Source organism: Gadus macrocephalus, chromosome 4 (assembly GCF_031168955.1).
Source record: "Gadus macrocephalus chromosome 4, ASM3116895v1".
Classification (NCBI taxonomy): domain Eukaryota; kingdom Metazoa; phylum Chordata; class Actinopteri; order Gadiformes; family Gadidae; genus Gadus; species Gadus macrocephalus.
The window spans coordinates 18443902-18461368 of NC_082385.1; the positions used below are offsets into that span (position 1 = coordinate 18443902).

At 47.2% G+C, this 17467-nt stretch overlaps 1 protein-coding gene across 1 annotated transcript; it reads right to left on the reverse strand.

Moving 5' to 3' along the window:
• Positions 1-201: 201 nt before the first annotated feature.
• On the reverse strand, positions 202-3032 carry LOC132454883 (uncharacterized). Its single transcript, XM_060048429.1, has 2 exons — positions 3008-3032; positions 202-1031 (listed from the first exon to the last, which is right to left on the reverse strand). The coding sequence occupies exons 1-2, from the start codon at positions 3030-3032 to the stop codon at positions 394-396; spliced, it is 663 nt and encodes a 220-aa protein (XP_059904412.1). The 3' UTR covers positions 202-393.
• Positions 3033-17467: the final 14435 nt, after the last annotated feature.

Sequence of the window (17467 nt, forward strand, 5' to 3'; positions counted from 1 at the left end):
TATCCTAGTTTTGCATATTTATACATTGTATCCTATTTTCATATTTCATGTGGCATCTGTATTTTTATGTAGGCTACAGCATCTGTATTTTAAATTTAGCTTATATCTTCTTTTTACATTTTACCTTTTGCTGAGGTGGTCGCTGTATTAGCCTACTGTATAGGCTGTCTTTGTGTATTTAATAATAATAATAATATTTCATTTAGAGGTGCCTTTCAAGACACCCAAGGTCACCTTACAGAGCATATAGTCATCATACATTTTTTAAAAAACAAGACATTGTGGAAAAAATAAATAAATAAATAAATAAACATAAGCAATAAGAAATAAAAAAAACAAAAACAAGACAAATCAAAACAAAAAAAACAAAAAAACAATCAAAACAGTGATCAGTTAGACGTTGTGTGCGAGTTTGAACAGGTGAGTTTTGAGTTGTGACTTGAAGGTTGTAATGGTGTCTGACTGTTTTATGTGTGGGGGGAGGGAGTTCCAGAGCCTGGGTGCTGAACAGCTGAATGACCGGGCACCCATTGTAGTGAGTCGTGATGTGGGGATACATAGTAGTCCAGCAGAGGTTGAGCGGAGGGAGCGGGAGGGAGTGTATTCTTGGAGGAGGTCGCAGAGATAACTGGGGGCTAGGTTGTGGAGAGCTTTGTAGGTGAGGAGTAGGGTTTTGTATTGGATACGGTAGTGTACTGGGAGCCAGTGAAGTTGAATGAGGACAGGGGTGATGTGGTCAGATGATTTGGTGCGGGTGATGATCCGGGCGGCTGAGTTCTGAATGATCTGCAGTCTGTTGATGAGTTTGGTGGGGAGTCCGGTGAGGAGGGCGTTGCAGTAGTCTATGCGTGATGTGACAAATGAGTGAACTAGGATTTCAGTGCTGGATTGGGTCAGAGATGGGCGGAGTCTGGCGATGTTGCGGAGGTGGAAGAATGCAGTCCGGGTGATGTTGTGAATATGGGGTGCGAATGAGAGGGTGTTGTCCAGGATGACGCCGAGGCTCTTGACTTTGGAGGAGAAGGGTACTGGGAAGGAATCCATCGATAATTATGAGTGGAGCTGGGGTGTGTTGTGATTTAGTGAGGGTGGATTTGGATCCGATGAGCAGGGCCTCGGTCTTGTTTCCATTGAGTTTCAGGAAGTTCCTGCTCAACCAGCTCCGGATCTCTTCCAGGCACGTGATGAGGGAGGTGGGGGGGATGGCAGCGGTGGGTTTGGTGGAGATGTAGACCTGTGTGTCGTCAGCGTAGCAGTGAAAATGGACCCCATGGTGACGGAGGAGTGTGCCCAGCGGGAGGAGGTAAGTGGTGAAGAGGAGTGGACCCAAGACTGACCCCTGGGGGACACCCAGTGAGACACCTGAACACCCAGACTTGTGGTTGCTTAGTTGAACAAATTGTTGACGGCCGGTGAGGTAGGATGTAAACCAGGAGAGTGCAGCACCAGTGATCCCAATACCAGCTAGGCGGTCAAGGAGCAGAGGGTGGGAGATGGTGTCGAATGCTGCGCTGAGATCGAGGAGGATGAGAATGGTGAGTAATCCAGAGTCGGCTGCAAGGAGGAGGTCGTTGGTGATTTTGACTAGGGCTGTTTCAGTGCTGTGTTTTGGACGGAAGCCAGATTGGAACGGTTCATGGAGATTGTTAATGTCGAGGTGGGACTGTAGTTGTGCGGCAACCACCCTTTCAAGTGTTTTGGAGATGAAAGGGAGATTGGAGATGGGCCGGTAATGGTTAAGGTCAGTTGGGTCAGCACCAGGTTTTTTCAGGATGGGAGTGATGGCAGCCATCTTGAGAGTGGGGGGTACAGCACCAGTAGTGAGGGAGGAGTTAATTATGTTGGTGATCATGGGGGAGATGGACGGAAGACATGCTTTGACAAGGGAGGTGGGAAGAGGATCGAGCTGACAGGTGGTGGTTTTGGCTTTGCGGATGATTTGTGTAAGAGTTATTTGTATTGTGTAAACTGCTGGATGATGAAAGTTAGTTTGGAGTAAATAAAGTGTGTGTCTGTCTGTCGGGTAAAATGCCGTGAAAAATGTACGCACGGTGTGTTCAGGATTAGGACTGATATAGCATATGTCGGCCTAGGCCTAATCAATCGTGTTTTAATATTTGAAGAATTCATATTCGTCTATTCTTTTCGTAGGCTACTCTGCTGTTGGCCTTGATGGGGAGATATTTTTTTGCTGCCATGCACAAATATTTGAATCCAACAACATTCCTGCGTCTCCCCCTCCTACAGAGCCCATTTAAGCACCGTGTCAGTAGACAGTTACAAGCCTCTGAACGTTGTTAGAGCAGTGCACTCGCGTTCATGTAAAGAGGAGTTTTGGGAAAACTGACATTTTTTACGAAGGTTCGAAAGGATGATGGGCTGATGGGCCTCTTAAGCCTATCAGTTAGATAAACAAATAATATTTAAAAAAAATACTCTTTCATTTTAAAATAATAGTGTGTAAATATGTTGAATTGGTCTCCAGCTTTGTTATACATTTAAAATGTTCCTATAGCCTATTTTATAGCTTACACACTGATATTTTAAAACAGGAATTCAAAATGCATCCTGGGATATTTAACGGTCCCAAGTCCACACAAGTCACCATCGATGCAGGCTCGATATTTCGGCCAATTTAAAGGGACACTGTGTAATATTTTAAGTCATTTATTACCTCAAATCAACGTAATCATTCATAAATAAGTCCTCATTGGTGTACAATTATCTCTGCCAAATATTTCACTTATCTTCCTGAGCGAAGAATAATTAATATGTAGTTACGGTACCATGCGCTGTTTACAGTGGATGTATCGCAATGGCGAGGCGCACACAGCCTTTAGCCGTGTTCTGTAAATATTCTAGAATACACGGGAGTCCTGGAGCTCTATATCTAAATAATATCATATAGCCTACATAGATATCTATATCATGTAATATATATTATCACGGCCAAAAGCTGTGTGAGCCGATATTATGAATCTCAAACGACCGTGTTGGGTTTTCCGACGTTCCTGGATCTTCCACATCCACATCAATGCGAAGTAGACTGAACCGCGACAGCCAAGAAGTTATTTTGATGAGACGACAGGAAAATGAGAAGATGTCCATATTGTCCATGTTTTTTTTAGTTAACATAATTTGTGTTTGAAATTGTAAATAATTATACTTATACAGCCAAGTATAAATAATTATACTTGGCTCCCCAGTTCATCAGTGTCTCTCTCTATGGCTCCCTCTCACTCCTTTCCACTGTGTATTTTTATCGATTGAACAAGAGAGGATGTAACGATAACTCCACGAAAATAAAGGCTCGATGGCTATAATAATTTAAATATAATTAACTTATAAAGCGTGTTACAAGACAGCGAGATGATCTGGCTGGATGACTAAAAAGGCACTGACTTTGGAACTTATAACACAGGAGGTCTGGCTTGCTGACTAAAAAGCATTGCGATCATAAAAGCGTGACCATCTTGGTCTGTAACCTCCTGCCTACAGACCAAGTGTCTCTATCGATTGAGCCACGGTGACCACACTGTTGCAACTGCATTTACTAATATATATATCTATATGACGCTACAACTAACGCCAAATGAGAGGAGAAATCCTCAAGGCAGATCTGTGCTGAACTGATTTGGTCTGCTTGTCTTGGTCAGCGATTGGGCGCAAACACTTCAAATGCATTGGCTGAGAGAAAAGAAAGGCAGAGATTATTAGCGTACTAGAGAAACGCCGTATTTTACGCCGTTGTGATGTGAACAAACGCGCCGTATTTTACGCGCGGTTTGATGTTCAAAGCGGCGCTTTTTACGCGCGCTCTTGAAAGGCTTAATTGTGGCGTAAAAAGCGGCGCTTTTTTGCGCATGACGGCGTAAAATGCATAGTTTTGCTACATTTTACGGCGTTTTTTACGGCGTAATGAAGGTGATACACGTCTAAATGATGCCGTTTTCTGCCGGGGTTGGCTTGACATACTCGGCAGCGGGAAGCGGGTCTCAAGCGGGAGACATTCGCCGCCAACAATCCCTTTCTCCTCCATGTCGTGGTTCATGTTCTTGAGGGAGTCAAAGCCAAAGTTCCTTTCCCCCAATTCATTCTCAACCATGGTTCAGATAACCCCCACTACGAGTCTCGTTGTAGAAATACCAGAGACGAGAGTCCGACATGTTATGCGCCATAACCAGTGTTGGTAATAACGCTGTTTAAAAGAACTTCGTTACGTAACGCCGTTATTTTTTTCAGTAACGGAGTAATCTAACTTATTACTATTTCCGTCGTTACAACGCCGTTACCGTTACTGTTCGAAAAATGCAGTGCGTTACTATGAATTGATTGGAAAAACTGCGTAATACGAACGCACCCCTGGCTCCTAACACAAACTGCTAGTGAGGAGACCGGTGGGTTAACAACGAGATAAGCGATTATGACTCGGCTAAGGCCGAGTCATGTTTCATGGCAGCCAATCGGAGCCAGTGTTTTTACACACAATCCAGGACACGCGCGCCACACACACATGCAAACGCACGCACCAAACAGATTCGATGAAGCAGCAGAAATGGCGAGTCAGAATCAGAATTGTCTCTTTATTGTCATTGCACAAAGTGCAACGAAATTGGGGTAGAGGCTCTCAAAATAAGTGCTTTTAAAACAAAAACTAAATGAGAAAAGGGTTATTTTTTACGGTGGCGCTGAGCATTCACCAAATAAAAAAAAGTTTCACAGCTAATGTAGCCGTTAGCACAATCAGGATCTCGTAATTACGAGAAAAGATCTCGTAATTACGAGATAAGGATCTCGTAACTATGAGATAAGGATCTCGTAATTACCAGATAAGATATCATATATTTACGACATAAGGATCTCGTTTACGAGAAAAGGATCACGCCTCTCATTCATCAATAACGTTGCTGGCTAGCTGCAGGCCGGCAAAGATGACGCTATCCGACGCTATCGTATTTTATTTCCTGCTCGGGTTGAGGCATTGGGAAATATTGATTCTCCTTAAAAGTGAGGAGGGCATTAATATAAGTTGTCAACATTGCGCAGACATCTGAAGTCATTCGCCGGCAAAGATGACGCTATCCGACGCTATCGTATTTTATTTCATGCTCGGGTTGAGGCATTGGGAAATATGGATGTTCCTTAAAAGTGAGGAGGGCATTAATATAAGTATGTCAACATTGCGCAGACATCTGAAGTCATTGGGACTGTTCAGGAGAAAAGCCCAGTCGGACCTGCTACAAGTGGCTCTCTTCCTGCAGGAGCAGTTGAACCAGTAGGCCTACGGGATGCTTCACGGATACAAATTGTATCCATATGTATTAATGGTGCTGTCGATGGATTTTCCCGTATGGTCATATGGCTACATGCTTACACCACAAGTAGCAATCCCCGTGTTATTTCTGGCTACTTCCTTGATGTAGACGAACCAGTTTTCTGAGAGATGCATTACCGGGGGTCATCCCTATGTTCCCCAGGTCCTATGTTCCCCGGGTTCTATGTTCCCCGTTTTTCCCAAAAAGGGTCCTATGTTCCCCTGTAGCCATACATACCGGGGAGCATAGGACCCTTTTTGGGAAAAGCGGGGAACATAGGACCCTTTTCCCAGAAAGGGTCCTATGTTCCCCGCAATCTATCAATCTTTAAAGATATTTGAACTTTGACGCGAAATTCGCGTGATGACAGCCAATCGGCGTTCAACAGCCTGGCCACTGAGTGACATGTGTAACGTAACAGCCAATCAGCGTTCAACCGGCCAACTCAGTGCAGTGCAGTCCGGGGTGAACTGCAGCATGGAGGAGAAAGTGATTGTTGCCGTTTGCGACTCCCGGAGCTCTTTATATGATATTATACAATGGGGGGCCTAAATCCAGCGATCTGATTGGTTCCCAACTGTTGTATAATGAGCGTATACATAACTGCCATGACGCCCAATCATTTTGTGAAAGTTTGCATATCACTCCGCGCCTGGAAGTAGAAACAGTTACAAAGTAAAACATACGTAGAATGAGAGGGTGTAAATGTTGTTACTCCGGGAGTGAGCAAGGCGATGGAGACAGAGACTAACCAAAGCGTAGGCACACGGCGAGAGGATAAATTGCCGGCGAACCGCTCTAGCCGAGCCTTCTCTTGGAGGGACGCTAAAGTGTGTTGCATAGCGACCGTCGTGCATTTTGAAGGCAGCCAGGAGGGACTACTTTTTTGTATTCTTTAATAAAACAGCTACTTTGACTTTCTTGTTTATTTTTTTAAATGTAGTGTGTCAATGACTTTCGTTTTGCCATAATAGTAACCGTTGTATAAAAGCCATAGATCACTTCAGTCAGTGGTATGTGCTCATTATACCACTGTGATTTTTTTTAAAAAATAATTTAACAACTGACAGGGTTTGCCTTTACTATGAACATAGTATTTTAAATTTGAATACATTAATTATGTGACATACTGTCACAGCCAATATTAAAACAAAATCTAATGTGGGCAGTGGGACAAAAATTATATTTCCCCACAAAAACAATATTTTATTGATTTGTATAAAAACAATTTAGCTCATTAATTGGAAAAGAGCTTGAGGTATGACGTTTTCTGAACAATAATGCATGGTATGAAGTTAAACACATAATGCACTGCTGTATTCAACTCTTAAGAGCTGCAATGTGAGGGGCCAGCCACATGCCCTTTAAACCACCACGACAACAACATTTCCACTTCTGGGTTCCACTGAACAATTAACGGGTCAATATTCGAGGGGCTTTGGCACATCAAATGATGGAACAAGCATCCCGTACTGGTTCAACTGCTCCTGCAGGAAGAGAGCCACTTGTAGCAGGTCCGACTGGGCTTTTCTCCTGAACAGTCCCAATGACTTCAGATGTCTGCGCAATGTTGACATACTTATATTAATGCCCTCCTCACTTTTAAGGAACATCAATATTTCCCAATGCCTCAACCCGAGCAGGAGATTAAATACGATAGCGTCGGATAGCGTCATCTTTGCCGGCCTGCAGCTAGCCAGCAACGTTATTGATGAATGAGAGGCGTGATCCTTTTCTCGTAAACGAGATCCTTATGTCGTAAATATATGATATCTTATCTCGTAATTACGAGATCCTTATCTCGTAATTACAAGATATTTTCTCGTAATTACGAGATCCTTATCTCGTAATTACGAGATCTTATCTCGTAATTATGAGATCCTGAGTGTGCTAACGGCTACATTAGCTGTGAAACTTTTTTTTATTTGGTGAATGCTCAGCGCCACCGTCATTTTTTGAAAAAAAATATAGAATGTTAAAGAACTCAAACAAATATATACATTTTAAAATGTCAGCCAATTTTAAAGGTCAGATTGGTATGATAATGCAGTAATTTATAATTCTGCATTATTTAGAGAAATAACAGCTCTGGGGTAGAAACAGTTTTTAAGCCTATTTGTTCATGATCTGATTGCCCTTTAGCGCCTTCCAGAGGGCAACAGTTCAAACAGGTAATGGCCTGGGTGGGATGAGTCTCTCAGGATGCTATGAGCTCTCCTGAGGCAGTGTCTATTGTAGACATCCTCAAGAGAGAGAAGAGGACATCCAATGACTTTTTGTGCTGTTTTTATGACCCTCTGGAGCGCTTTCCTCTCAGCTGCAGTGCAACTAGCAAACCACAGCGAGATGCCGTAGCTTAGGACAGTCTCAATGGTGCAGCAATTAAAGGTCATCAGCATTTCCTAAGGATCCTGAGGATCCTTAGGAAATACAATCTCTGTTGGGCCTTTTTCATAAGCGCCTTGGTGTTTATTGTCCAGGTCAGGTCCTGCTGAATGTGCATGCCCAGGAACCTGAAGTCCGAGACTCTCTCCACGCTCTCCCCGTTCATATAGATGGGCTGAATGTCCGGCTTATTCCTCCTATAATCAATGATCAGCTCTTTGGTCTTTGAGGTGTTGAGGATGAGGTTGTTCTCCGCACACAATGTAGACAGTCTTTGGACCTCCTCCCTATATGCAGTCTCATCCCCACCTGAGATGAGCCCCACCACTGTTGTATCATCCGCAAACTTAATGATGGTATTGCTGGGGTGGCTGGGGATGCAGTCATTGGTGTAGAGAGTGTAGAGTAGGGGGCTCAGCACGCAGCCCTGTGGGGAGCCGGTGCTGATGCTAAGTGCAGAGGAAAGATGGGCACCTACTCTAACTCTCTGGGAGCGCTCTGTCAGAAAGTCTTTGATCCAATAACAGATTGGTTGTGAAAGACCCAAGGCCATTAGTTTGGTGAGAAGTCTATTTGGTATGATGGTATTGAAAGCAGAGCTGAAGTCTATGAAGAGCAGCCTGGCGTAGCTCCCCTGATGTTCCACGTGTTGCAGCGTGGTGTGGAGCGCGGTGGCTATGGCCTCCTCTGTAGACCTGTTTGCTCTGTATGCGAACTGGTGGGGGTCAGAAGTGGTTGGCGGGCTTGTTGTGATGTGGCTCCGGACTAGTTTCTCGAAACACTTCATGATGACTGGTGTAAGGGCCACCGGCTGGTAGTCGTTGAGGCTGCTGACAGTAGTCTTTTTTGGTAGAGGAATGATTGTGGAGGACTTCAGGCAGGGTGGGATCTTGCACTGGGACAGGGACTGGTTGAATATATCATTGAAGACATCAGCCAGTTGGTCAGCGCAGTCTCTCAGCACTCTCCCCGTCACAGCATGCGGTCCAGCAGCTTTCCTAGGATTCACTGCCCGTAGTGTGCACCTCACCTCATGTGCCTGCACTGTGAAGATGTCGTTGCTGGGGGCTGGTGGATGTGATGGAGCCACTTCCAGTGTCTCAGCCTCGAAGCGGGCAAAGAAGCAGTTTAGTTCCTCAGATAGCGAGGCATCACCGTTGGTTACTGTGAGGTTGCTGGACTTGTAGTTTGTGATGTGTTGGACCCCCTGCCACACCTGCCGTGAGTTGTTGATGCTGAAGTGGTCCTCAATAGTGGTCCTATATATCTTCCTCTTATATGCTGTCTTGGCCTCCCTGATGCCCCTCTTCAGGCAGGTTCTGGCAGCGCTGTAATGTACCACATCTCCAGACCTGAAGGCAGTGTCCCTCTCCTTCAGCAGGGTCTGGACGTCTTTTGTCATCCAGGGTTTTTGGTTTTGATACACCCGGATGCGTCTGTCCACAGTGACAGTGTCAACACAATGCTTGATGTAGCAGAGAACGGTGTAGGTGTACTCTTCCATGTCCTGATTTTTGAAAATGGCCCAGTTGGTATTTCCAAAACAGTCCTGCAGCTGCTGTGCGGCTTCATCAGGCCAGGTTTTAACAGTCCGTGTTACTGGGGGGGCTTTTTTTCCTAATTGTGGTGTATGCTGGAATCAGAAGCAGGGACATGTGATCAGATGTTCCCAGGTGAGGTAGCTGTTTAGTCTTGTAACCTCATCCTCATCATCCTCATCGTCATCCGCTTATCCGGGGTCGGGTCGCGGGGGGAGCAGCTCAAGCAGGGGGCCCCAGACTTCCCTTTCCCGGGCCACATTGACCAGCTCTGACGGGGGGATCCCGAGGCGTTCCCAGGCCAGTGTTGAGATATAATCTCTCCACCTAGTCCTGGGTCTTCCCCGAGGTCTCCTCCCCACTGGACGTGCCTGAAACACCTCCCAAGGAAGGCGCCCAGTGGGCATCCTTACCAGATGCCCGAACCACCTCAGCTGACTCCTTTCTAAGTAAAGGAGCAGCGGCTCTAATCCGAGTTCCTCACGGATGGCTGAGCTTCTCACCCTATCCCTAAGGGAGACACCAGCCACCCTTCTGAGAAAACTCATCTCGGCCGCTTGTACCCGCGATCTCGTCCTTTCGGTCATCACCCAGCCCTCATGACCATAGGTGAGGATAGGAACGAAGATCGACCGGTAGATCGAGAGCTTTGCCTTGCGGCTCAGCTCTCTTTTCGTTACAACGGTGCGGTAAAGCGAACGCAATACCGCCCCCGCTGCTCCGATTCTCCGGCCAATCTCACGCTCCATAGTACCCTCACTCGCGAACAAGACCCCGAGGTACTTGAACTCCTTCACTTGGGCTAAGGACTCATTTCCTACCCGGAGTAAGCAATCCACCGGTTTCCTGCTAAGAGTCATGGCCTCAGATTTAGCGGTGCTGATCCTCATCCCAGCCGATTCACACTCGGCCGCCAGCCGATCAAGTGAGTGCTGAAGGTCACAGGCCGATGATCCAATGAGGACCACATCATCTGCAAAAAGCAGTGACGAGATCCTCAGACCACCGAACTGCAACCCCTCCCCACCATGACTACGCCTCGATATCCTGTCCATGTATATCACAAACAGGATTGGTGACAAGGCGCAGCCCTGGCGGAGACCAGCACCCACTGAGAACGAAACTGACTGGCTGCCGAGAACACGAACACAGCTCTCGCTTTGGGAGTACAAAGATTGGATGGCCCTGAGGATAGACCCCCTTACCCCATACTCCCGCAGCACCTCCCACAGTTTCTCCCGGGGGACCCGGTCATACGCCTTCTCCAGATCCACAAAACACATGTAGACCGGATGGGCATACTCCCAGGCCCCCTCCAGGATCCTTGCGAGAGTGAAGAGCTGGTCCGTAGTTCCACGTCCGGGGCGAAAACCGCATTGTTCCTCTTCAATCTGAGGTTCGACGATCGGCCGAACCCTCCTTTCCAGCACCTTGGAGTAGACTTTACCAGGGAGGCTGAGAAGTGTGATACCCCGGTAATTGGCACACACTCTCTGGTCCCCCTTTTTGAACAGGGGAACCACCACCCCGGTTTGCCACTCCTTTGGCACTGTACCCGACTCCCACGCGATGTTGAATAGTCGTGTCAACCATGACAGCCCCTCAACACCCAGAGCCTTTAGCATTTCTGGCTGGATCTCATCAATCCCTGGGGCTTTGCCACTGTGGAGATGTTTGACTACCTCAGTGACCTCCACCAGGGAAATTGACGACGAAACACCATCAACCTCGAGCTCTGCCTCCAACATAGAGGGCGTGTTTTTCGGATTCAGGAGTTCCTCAAAGTGTTCCTTCCAACGTCCGACGACCTCCTCAGTTGAAGTCAACAGAGTCCCATCCTTACTGTACACAGCTTGGATGGTTCCCCGTTTCCCCCTCCTGAGGTGCCGGATAGTCTTCCAGAAACACTTTGGTGCCGACCGAAAGTCCTTCTCCATGGCCTCTCCGAACTTCTCCCACACCCGCTGCTTAGCCTCCGACACGGCAGCCGCTGCAGCCCTTCGAGCCTGTCGGTACCCTGCAACCGAGTCAGGAGTCCTCCAGGATATCATATCCCGGAAGGCCTCCTTCTTCAGTCGGACGGCTTCCCTGACCACCGTAGTCCACCACGGTGTCCGAGGGTTACCGCCCCTTGAGGAGCCTAAGACCCTGAGGCCACAGCTAGCCACCGCAGCTTCAGCAATGGAGGCTTTGAACACCGCCCACTCCGGCTCAATGCCCCCAACCTCCACAGGAATGCCAGAAAAGCTCCGCCGGAGGTGTGAGTTGAAGATACCTAGGACGGGGGCCTCCTCCAGACGTTCCCAGTTCACCCGCACTACTCGTTTGGGCTTACCAGGTCTATCCGGACATTTCCCCCATTCCCTGATCCAACTCACAACCAGATGGTGGTCGGTTGACAGTTCCGCCCCTCTCTTTACCCGAGTGTCCAAAACATGCGGCCTCAGATCAGATGACACGATCACGAAATCGATCATCGATCTTCGGCCTAGGGTACTCTGGTACCAGGTACACTTATGAGCACCCTTATGTTCGAACATGGTGTTTGTTATGAATAATCCATGACTAGCACAGAAGTCCAATAACAAACGACCGCTCGGGTTTAGATCAGGGAGGCCGTTCCTCCCCACCACGCCTCTCCAGGTGTCTCCATCGTTGCCCACGTGGGCGTTGAAGTCTCCCAGCAGAACTACGGAGTCCCCTACTGGAGCCCCATACAGGACTCCATTCAGGGTCTCCAAGAAAGCCGAGTACTCTGAGCTGCTGTTTGGTGCATACGCACAAACAACAGTCAGAGTTTTCCCCCCTACAACCCTTAGGCGCAGGGAGGCGACCCTCTCGTCTACCGGGGTAAACTCCAACACCGCGGCGCTCAGCCGGGGATTTATGAGTATCCCCACACCCGCCCGGCGCCTCACGCCCTTGGCAACTCCGGAGAAGAATAGAGTCCAACCCTTATCCAGGAGTACGGTACCAGAGCTGAGACTGTGCGTGGAGGTAAGCCCCACCAGATCTAACTGATAGCGCTCCACCTCCCTCACAAGCTCCGGTTCCTTTCCCCACAGCGAGGTGACGTTCCACGTCCCCAGAGCCAGCTTCTGCCGCCCGGGTCTGGTCCGTCGAGACCCCTGACCTTCGCTGCCACCCATGTGGCTGCGCACCCGACCCCAACGGGTCTTCCCACAGGTGGTGGGCCCATGGGATGAAGAGAGGGGGGGTGCCACGTAGTTTGTTCGGGCTGTGCCCGACCGGGCTCCGTGGCAAACCCGGCCACCAGGCGCTCGCCATCGAGCCCTCCGTCTGGGCCTGGCTCCAGACGGGGGCCCCGGGCTTCCTCCGGGCCGGGTCACGTCACATCTCCTCTTTTTTCGTTCTTCATTGGAGTTTTGTGAACCATTCTTAGTCTGGCCCCTCACCTGAGACCACTCTGCCATGAGAGACCCTACCAGGAGCACAAGGCTCCAGACAACACAGCTCTCAGGTTCACAGGGACACGCAAACCTCTCCACCACGATAAGGTGACGGTTCCAGGAGAGGTCTTGTAACCATGCTTGATATTTGAGTAGGCTTTGTCCAGAGCGTTTCCTCCCCTGGTGGCACAGTTTATGTGCTGATGGAATTTGGGAAGCACTACTTTCAGATCAGCATGATTAAAGTCGCCTGCTATGAGATGCACTGCCTCTGGATGAGTGTTTTGCTGAAGGCTAATGGCGTTGTACAGCTGACTGAGGGCGGAGTTAGCATTTGCATTCGGTGCTATGTAAACAACCGTAACCATGACAACAGTAAACTCCCGTGGAAGATACTTGGGCCTGCATTTGATGGTCAAATACTCCAAGTCAGGGGAGCAATGGCTATCGATGGTAGTAACGTTGGTGCATCAATCGTTGTTCACACAAATGCATAAACCCCCTCCTCTGTTCTTACCGGAGTCGCTATTTCTGTCGTAGTGGTGGGCTGTACGACCTGTTATTTCGATAGCCGTGTCCGGTATGGATGAGTGAAGCCAGGTCTCCGTTATTAGCAGAATGTAACAGTCCTGGATTATATTGTTTGCTGCAATCTGTAGTTTTAGTTCATCTATTTTATTTGTGATTGATCTTGCATTAGAGAGGAAGATGCTGGGAAGCGGCAGTGTGTGTTGTCGTCGTTTTAGCCGCAAGAGAACGCCAGCCCGGCAGCCTCTTTTTTGCCTTCTCTCTCTACGCCGCCTCCGCTTCCTACCAGCAGGGGATAACAATCCACGGAGCGACCGGCGTCCTTGCGATACATTCCGGTATGCCGTTGGAGTGAATAAAGTCCTTATTTATGGCCTGTTCGGCCCGAAATCCAATGCTGATTAGATCCTGACGACTGTAGACAGCATTCGCCCAGCTGACGTTACAATTGAAAAACAAATGTATGTACAAAAACACTAAGAAAAAGCACCGAAAAGGAGAGCTCAAAGCCGCTGCGCCTAGACGCGCCGCCATAGCAACGCAACATCAGTCCGAATCCGAGTCCGGAGCAATCCGATGAAAAGATGGCATTTACTGTAGTATTCGGCATATGTTCCACAGCCTTTGCAACCAAGCAAATTGAAATCCAGTGCCGTGTTCCAATACCCGTACTTCCATGAGTATACTTAAAGGAAATATACTAGCCGTACTATCTAATTTTTCAGATGTGAGTGCTGTTCCAAATCGAGTACTCCGTGGTGCACTAACCGGAAATTACGATCACGACTGCCGCCGCGGCTCCTCCCCCGCAATAAACATCCTGCTTTGAACGGTGAACTCTTTAAGCCTAGCAGCTATAAAAAGCTATAAAAACTACAAAATGACTCTATTAATGCAGGCTATGTGGAAAATGCGCCGACTTTGGCTCAGCCTGGCTCCGCCTCTTCCGCCACGTAGCTAAGATGGCTGCCGTTGAGTACGGAAAGTGTCCTTCGATCCACACTTCACGATTAGACCGTTTTGAGTACGACATCCGGGTCCTTCAAGTATACTTCTTTTCGCAGGTCTAAATTGGAACGTACTACGTACTCAAAATTTGGCTAGTAAGTACGGAGTGTACGGGTATTGGAACACGGCACAGGCCCCATCCACACTAACCCGTGTAAATGTAAAAACGCACATCCGCAATGAAAATGATCTCCGTCCACACTATCGTTTTCATATCGTTTTCGGAATGTTTTGCATCCACGTTCCACACTGAAATTATTTTGATAAACAGTTATGGTTACGTAACTCCGCCACGCTTCTCTGTTTAGATTACAGGTGTGCGATCAGATGATATTTACAGTTGATCAGCTGGTTAAGCGCTCGCCTCCGGCGTTTGAGCAACGAATATGTTTCAGCCAATATGTCGAGTTGTTTCTGGAGATAAATTAGAGCATTGTACAGAGATATCCTCATTTGCATTTCACCTGCCATTTTTTTGGTGAGCGTCTCGGTCTCGAGGGCAAGCTTGTGGCAGTGTCATGGCAACCAAACGTCATCGTTTCTGAAAGCCTCCGTCTACCCACTGCGGTCAAGCCGGCCGACCCATCGAGAACGACAGTCAAGCCAGCCGACCCAGTTTCTTGCTGTACCTGTATATACTAGCCATTACGGTAATAGCGCCTCAGAACTAATTTACAAAATAAAAGCACTTGTCTGGTACATACCGAAAGACAGTCATTAAAAGCAAATACTATCAAAGGAAATGTACGGACGTTGTGATATTTACTTTCAAAATAAAAGCCCAACTAATTGACAAATGTAAGCTTATACCAATAGTTTATTGGAGATTTAAAATGAAACGCCCTGTTATCCCAGACTCATTCCACGTCAGGGTCATAGTTCACGACCCCATAGTGTCAGAGAATCTCTAATATGAGGAAAATGGGCACTCGCTGGTTAGTTCCGGTTTTCTGGACTGGTTGCAGTAATAATCTCTGTCCACGCGGGGCGCTCGCAGGCGAGTCCAGAATTAATGGGAGCCTATGGGGTTTTATCCTCAGAATCCACTTTTCTCACGATGTAATTTTTTGTCAAGTAATTTGAAAATTGCGTTCAAAAAGAGGGGCTAAGATAATAAACTCAGCTGAATATTGCATTTTTTAAGGTCACGTATCTGTTCTAAAAAGGCGTTAAAAACATGCGATGACGTCACACATTGTCATACTGTCAGAGGTACTGCTTTACGGCAGTTTCTGAAGCACTTCGGCACTTCCGCATTTCCCTTTCCCCGCAACGATAACACCAGTGCCGTGTTCCAATCTTCCAATGCCCGTACTTCCATGAGTACACTTAAAGGAAGCATACTATCCGACACTTTCGTACTCAACGGCAGCCATCTTAGCTACGTAGTGGAAGAGGCGGAGCCAGGCTGAGCCAAAGTCGGCGCATTTTCCACATAGCCTGCATTAATAGTCATTTTGTAGTTTTTATAGCTTTTTATAGCTGCTAGGCGTAAAGAGTTCACCGTTCAAAGCGGGATGTTTATTGCGGGGGGGGAGCTGCGGCGGCAGTCGTGATCGTAATTTCCGGTTAGTGCACCACGGAGTACTCGATTTGGAACAGCACTCACATCTGAAAAATGTATGTACTCCGTGAGTTCCTTTAAGTATACTCATGGAAGTACGGGTATAGAGTGGCGAAGTCACGCCCCTTCCGGTAGAGCTCATGGGACCTATGAGATCGAAAAATATGAATGGGTGTCAATGGAGAGAAAATAATTATTTTCTGGTCCCAGTCTTTATATGCCCTGGATTACACATATGTTGTTTGTGGATTTAAATGATAATTTTTCATGCAAAGAAAACTAAAAATTTTCGTGAAGAAGTTTGATGATTTTAGGTTTTATGTGAGGCCGCTTTGTGAACTACAGCTCTTCGCTGCTCTCGACGCATATGATATACGTCACCACACCCGCACTTGGAACTCGGCACAGAGCTGGCACATAGAGATGGCACATAACTAAAACTCTCCAAATGCCCCGACTGTGGTTTTCACCTCTTTCTATGCTTTTATCCTCGCCTTGAAAAAAAGTGGTGAAGTGGAGCAGAGAGATCGCCATCTCTGTGCCGAGTTCCAACTTGTTTTCAATGTTCAATGTGTTATATACATGGTAGGTACGGTATGACCACCTTAAATAATACAGTCAATGTCCCGCTCAATATCATTTCATCTGTCATTGTCTATTTTTCGAAAATAAAGATAGTTTAAAAAAGAAATGCCTCGTAAATGTGCAATGATAAACTGCAGTGGAAATGGATTGTCCGTCTTTTCGTTTCCCAAGGACAGAAAAAGGTAACGTTCTTGCTTGCTCCTGTATGAATGGTCCTAGGCTACCTGAGGCTGCACCTGGTAAGGAAAGTTGCGCTGGAGCCCGGGTAAAATCGCACATGGCTTATTCATGTTGGGCGTGTGGTAGAATTTAATGAGTATATTCTATGGTAAACTATGATTATTATTAGGCCTTATATCTTAATGGTAGAATTCACACGATACCAAGCCTGGGGTCAGAAGTGGGATGGTGGGACACATGATATGAGCCGGAAGCTACGGGGTTAAGCCATGTTGACCTCAACCTTCAGCCTTGGGTCATCTTGGCTACGGGGGTTAATGCATGCTGACCTCAGACTGGTGTCCAAAATCACTTTGTTGAAAATGTGGTAAGACAAAGATTGATGTGGGCGGAAACCTCCATTAGAACAAAGGAATTGTTGTATGTATGTGTGTATAAAGAGAAGCTGGAATCCGTGGTCCAGCAGTGACTCTTAAGACCTACTCGGCTGTTATCGTTGTTGTTTTTCTTCACGATAAAGTCTTTTGTCAATACTTGCTCCAGACCCCTCGATTTATTTTACTCTCTCTCTCTTGAATTAGTCTAAGTGTTTTATATCTCGGTTAATCTTCGACATATTGGCGTCACGACCAGGAGGAAATAGGGACTCGCCAGCTGCCGGGCCAGAGGACGGGACGCGAACGGATCATACGACCAGAGCTCAAGGGTAAGTTGTCTTGCCATAAATAGGATAGAGTCGTTTGATCTGTTCTTGCCCCGTCTGAACGCTGAGCAGCAGGTAAAGTGTCTCTTCGATCAAACGAACCAAAATTATAGATAATGAGCGAGTGAGAGATACGGGGGCTCCGGGAGAGATTGACGTGTGCGCGCACATAGGCCATACGCGCGTCTGTGGTTCTAAATGACCAAGACGCTTTGTGGCTCCCTATTTTGATACGAGTTTTTGTTATTTGG

What these genes read in the sequence shown, in the direction of transcription:
- LOC132454883 (XM_060048429.1), bottom strand. Translation starts at nt 3,032, where the DNA reads ATGTGGATGTGGAAGATCCAGGAAC. An exon ending in GATGTGGAAGATCCAGGAAC is followed by an intron (nt 1,032 to 3,007) that starts GTCGGAAAACCC and finishes TGGATTCCTTCC; the next exon opens with CAGTACCCTTCTCCTCCAAA.